The sequence below is a fragment of the Cajanus cajan genome, chromosome 10 (assembly GCF_000230855.2).
Source record: "Cajanus cajan strain Asha chromosome 10, NIPB_CcT2T_4, whole genome shotgun sequence".
NCBI lineage: Eukaryota > Viridiplantae > Streptophyta > Magnoliopsida > Fabales > Fabaceae > Cajanus > Cajanus cajan.
In genome coordinates, this window is record NC_138526.1 from 40,460 (window position 1) to 46,319 (window position 5,860).

The following is a 5,860-nucleotide window of genomic DNA, read 5'->3' on the forward strand; positions in this document are numbered from 1 at the left end:
ACCACCGGTTCCCGGTCCAACCGGTCCGACCGGCCGGGTCGGTCCGAGTTTTAAAACACTGGTAAAAACTGATAATTTTTTTAAAAATTACAAGACTAAAAATAATAGTTTTAAATTTAAAGAATTAAAAATAAATTTAAGAGACTAAAAATATATTTAATTTATATTTTTTTCCAAAACTACCCTTATATTATTTCTCTTTCATAATTAATACTCATATATCTTGTAATCAATTAGAGATTTAAAGTGTATGTTATACATTATTTCTCTCTCTTTTAATCAATATTCATCTTTTTCCTAACTAATTAGAATGCATGTTTTTTAAATAATTTATAATTAATATATTTCACCAAATTATGATAACACATTTAAATTAGGAGTATTTTAGTCTAAAAATAATTAATATATAAGACAATTCAATTTGTGTTTTATATAAAGGAACAAACAATAGTTTTGAATTAAGTCTTATAAATAAGATGAAAGTAGTATATAACAAAAAAAAAAAAGATAAGGAGATGTACATAATAAATAGAGAACTATGAAATTGTTTGGATAAATTTTTTCACAAATACTCACAAGAAAAGAAAATAAGAAAAAATGAAATAGGTTTCTTCAAAAATTAGAGTTAGCTTATGGATAAACTAATTTCTAGTTCTCTTATATTAATTTCTTTAAAATATATATGTATAAATTAATTTTAATTTTTAAAAAAATATTTCATCTTTTATTATATTTTCTTCACTAAGAAATGCTTATGAAAAAGTTTATCCAAACAATTTCCATGTTTCAATAAACTTCTCCAAAAGAACTTTTATGAGAGAAAAAAAAAAGGAAAATAAATAAATAAGCTTCTCTCTATAAGTTAAAACTAACTTATGTATAAATTAAAAATAACAAATTTTTAAAGGCAAATAATAAGAGAAAACTTCTAATATTAACTTATACAAAAATTAATTTTAACTTATAGATAAATTAATTTTATTTTTTCTTTTTAATTTTATCACCTAGAATTGTTTCGATAGAAATTTACTCATTCAGGCCGTCCATACTGCATCCATAAGCGCTTTCAGAACTATGGGAATTTCCTTGACTCAGAGAATGTTTGTGCAGAAAAGTTTAGGTAGTCCACTAACTGGAGCGTTAGTATTAACATGTTAAGAGGTAAGTGTTATATTAATATGTGTGTATATCATTTTATACAGCCAAATGATCATATAGCCAGTCTCTCATAATGACATACGCTTGTTCAGCATCCACATCTTCTTCAGGAGAACCAGGCCGGTGGGCAAATCCGTGAGCTCTACCTGGGAATATGACTACTTTGGATTCCATACCAATTTTTTTCTGAATATTCTCAATTTCGCTTACCGCGCAAAGTGGGTCACTGTCCCCTAAAATAAACAAGACAGGAGCTTTTATACTAGAAGCAGAAAAGGGATCCATCCTTGTACCATAAAAGGAGATTCCAGTGCCAAAACAAGAACCTCGGTCTTCGGCCAGCACCTTTAACACTTGGCCACCTCCAAAGCAGAAGCCAATAATGCCAAGCTTTTTGGAAATCCCTGCAGCCATAAATTCATCAACCAGCCATCTTGTCCATCTGCTAATGTCTTTAGCGATCCTCTCCGGGTTTTGTCTAGCAATCCACTCTTCAAACACATTTGGCTGCTCCTTTGTCCATGGATTTCCACGAAATAAGTCTGGAACTAGAATGCTGCAAATTTGTTTACATGTAAATTCGTCTTATAATGTGAAACAGCCATCGGGTCTATTTAAGTAAACTTTTCCAAAAGCTCTTTTAAGAAAGTAAAATAAGAAAGAAAAATAAAATAAATTTCTTCATAAGATACTAATTTGTAGAAGTTTTCTCCTATTAGCTTCTTCAAAATTTTATTCTTAACTCATTCATAAGTTAATTTTAATTTATGAAAAAACTTATTTTGATTTCCCTTCCTATTTTTCTCACATAAGTGTTTTTTAAAAAAGTTTATCCAAATAAACCTATTATACAATGGGCTTGTTTAAGTAAACTTCTTCTCCAAAAACATTTATCAAAGAGAAAAATAGAAAGAAAAAATGAAATAAGTTTTGTTTTATAAACTAAAATTGACTTAAGCATAAACATAAACTAATTTTAGCTTACAGAAAAACTTATTCTAATATTTCTTCCTATTTTTTTTTTTCTTTTCGAAGTGTTTATAGAGAAATTTATCCCGATAGACCTAAAGTGTATTGTGTGAATCTCAGCACATTGTTGATAAGTAGGAGTTGAGGAACATACTTGTAACCGTTGCAAGCTATCCGATATGCAAAATCCCTGGTGAAAGAATCCTCAAACCCGAAAATATCTGAAAGAAGCAATAGGCCAGTTCCATTGTTATTTTTGACTGCCTTGAACAGATAAGCACGAATATTATCATCCTCCTCCTCGAGTGAGAGCTCCACGCCGCTGACTAATTCACATGCTTCATCATTTATTCCATCTTCCACATTCAGTAAACTACATGATATTTTTGAGTCCCCAGCATCTTGAACTGGTTTTTGAAGATTCAAATTGCTCTTTTTCTGAAAGCAGGCTGAAGAATTGCATTCAAAGAAGTAAATATACTCTATGATGTAGACAAAAGGTTATTAAGTATGTGATGTAATCTATAATTTTTTAGTTACTAATTACAAATAAAAAGGAAACCCAAGCACGAAATGAATTTGATCTCAGTGGCAGGATCTGGGGTCCAATGTAGGATCCAACCACTCCCTGTATGCGTGTCTTCACAAGGGCAAATATCAATAAAGCCATTGTGTTTTTGTATATAATAATGAATTGAAGGTAGAAAAAACAAAACAAAAGTGCCATATCTAATAGATTAATTCAAATATCCAAGTAACATTACATGTCATTTAGATATGAAAGCCATGTTAACAAGTGCGTGAATTAAGAAATAAAGAGAATTTTGTGAATTGGCTTGAGTGAGATAATCACCCGACAAAATTTTAATTTATGGCATCACACGAGGATTACTAGATAATAAATGACAAATATAATTCACAAGACAAAAATAAAAGTAACATTATTTCCTACGAGTCTATGACTCATTTCCTATGATGATACATTAAACTAATTTTGTTTCACTAATAATCTAGTTCAATTCTCAATATTATACTTAAATTTCCAGCACTCCTCCTCAAGCTCTGAATAGGCATTCTCCAGTCTTAGTTTGGATACTATTCTTTCAAGTATGGGCTGCTCAATCCCTTGGTGAACATGTCTGCAAGATGTCCTCGTGAAGGCACATATGGAGTACAAATCAGTTGCACTTGAGCTTTCCTTTGGTAAAATGTTTGTCTACCTCAACATGTTTCATTCCATCATAGTTAAGGGGGAGAGTGAGTTGACTCAAGGAAATCAAATTAAAAGCACACCCAGGGCACAAACAAGACAACTTCATTGATATAGATGTAGTGAGAGAAACATGATCAATGCCTTGAATAGAACCATTAGCAAGAAGAGTTAAACTGTCAAAAGAAAGGAGAAGAAAATAGTAACCGATTATCCTTTCTTACTCCTGACCAGACATAGATGGAGCGTCAATAGTTTTCTTAGCAAAAGAATGTTTCCTATGTGTGGCCAGACCTATTGCTCTTAAGAAAGTGAGTTGGACCTATTCAATTTTACAAAATTAGTTGGTAAAATGAAGATTACCTTTTACTTATATACAATATTATGATTTTATCTCTAATTGATGTGAAATCTCCAACTCCAAATCCCTCACATGAAAGATTGAACATCTCAAGCATTAAGTTTGGAAGATTGAACATCTACAAGTGGTCCAATAACATATCCAACAACAACCAATAATAGCTAGGATGTAGGTTTTGATATCATCTTTAAAAAGTAGGTTAAGAGTCTAACTCAATTTCACAAAATCAGTTTGTAAAATGAAGATTGCTAGCTACTTATTTATATGCATTATTCTGTCCTTATCACTGGTCAATGGAATTGCAATAAATGCATTGGAGATGCTTTCCTCCACGACCTCTTCTTCCACCACGTATTGCATGTCCACCATGAGACTCCAGGCAGTCACAGTGGCTGATGTGTTAGTTGCATTTAGACGAGTCCAAAACTTGAGATTTAAGAAGAGGAACTCTCAGAAGAAGCGTGACGAGATTCTCCATGGTAGGAATTTTCTGAGTAGTTACTGATTTCATAGAAAATTGTAGCAAAATGTTGTTGGTGTGGTTGTAATTGTAGACGTGATACAGTTATTTAGGCCTCCAAAACCTTAATATTGTAGCAGTTGTAAACCATTGTTTTGAACTATCATCGTATATTTTTAAATGGGAATTGATTTTGCAATAGAATCTGTTAAATGAGAAGATTCATAGCATATTTTGAACTAATTTTAAGAGAAAAAGTTATAATCAAAATGTGAGTCAGAGTGTCTTCTACTTTGTCATTCTGTTCAGTGTGTAAATGTGAATTCATCGAATAAAACCCGCTTTAGTTCTATCAAATTGCGAAATCAAACTGTAATTAATAATTAATAAATAAATGATGCTAAGTGGGGAAAACATTACGTATTGGGTGAAGGTGATTCGGTGAAGGGAACAAAGAACGTACACAAGAGAGGAGAAGCAGAAGTTGGGAGGAAATGGCACTGACGGCGGAGAGGCTTGGCGATGGCACAAACACAAACTGATCCTATGCTTGCCCTTGCAGTTGCTGTTGCTGTTGACAACCCCATTTTCTCTTACCGCTTCCAATTCACTCTATCCTTAAAAGGGGGCTTTCTTTGGCACAAATAAATGCTTGGTTTACAAGGTAGATACTAGATATTGGGTTCTATGTTTCTATCCTTTACATTATCGTTTTCCAAATCCAATAATGCTACATTATTATTATTTATACACGCGAAGAGGGAAATGTAATAGGTAAACAAAGTTACCAAAAAAAAGGGTCCAACTAGAGAGGGAATAAATGAAACTAAATTTTAAGTACTAGAAAGAAAGAATGAAACACGAGTGGAAGCGTATTTTTTTAAAAAAGAAAAAAAACATATTTTACCCTAAGTAAAATTAAGATTAATTAGTTTATACTTTTAATTTCTTTTTTTTACAATTTAATCTAATAAAAATAAAATATAACATGAAAGTAAATAAATATAACTCTTTTTCCAAAAAAATAAAATTAAAACATCAAATAATAAAACATTCTTAGGACTTAATGCTAAGTTAAGAAGAAAGTAAATAGACATGAATCATTATTTTTTCACTTCTTTCTTCTTAAAGTATGAATTAAGAGTTTTTTGAGTTGTTATCTTTCAATAATTCAATTATAAAAAATGACATCAAAAATACTTTAATAAGTTAAAATAAAATAATTTTTTTAGTTTGAAAATAACCATTGGAAAATAAAATAATATTTAAGAATAACAAATAGAATCTAATATTTAAGTTCAAAGAAAAAAGTATTGTGTGGACACATTTTTAATATTTAAGCTTATTAAAATTAAAATACACAATTTTTAATGCAATTAATTTAATTTTTAGTAAAAGTCTTTTGTGAATTATATTGTTAAAATGGTGAATCAAATGATTGCTAAAAAAAAAAATATTTGATTATAAGTTGATTAAGAGAGAGAAAAAATAATTTTTAGGAATGTAAACCTTGTCCCTTTAAATGTTGCAAATACGAAAAATACTTTTATTCCTTCAATATTTTTAGGAATATAATGAAATCAAATAATAGGAACATCAAACATATTAAATGTGATATTTAAAGCATTTGTGTGTGATAAACAATATATTTAGTCTGATAAGTGGACAAATTCGTCCTTTGATCTAAGAGTTTGCTTCATCA

The 5,860-nt window shown here is 30.2% G+C and overlaps 1 protein-coding gene across 1 annotated transcript; it reads right to left on the reverse strand.

Moving 5' to 3' along the window:
- Window positions 1-1,101: 1,101 nt before the first annotated feature.
- LOC109818822 (alpha/beta-Hydrolases superfamily protein) lies at window positions 1,102-4,864 on the reverse strand. Its single transcript, XM_020384348.3, has 3 exons — window positions 4,622-4,864; window positions 2,282-2,576; window positions 1,102-1,714 (listed from the first exon to the last, which is right to left on the reverse strand). Exons 1-3 carry the CDS (start codon window positions 4,743-4,745, stop codon window positions 1,195-1,197), a joined length of 939 nt encoding a protein of 312 aa, XP_020239937.1. The 5' UTR covers window positions 4,746-4,864; the 3' UTR covers window positions 1,102-1,194.
- Window positions 4,865-5,860: the final 996 nt, after the last annotated feature.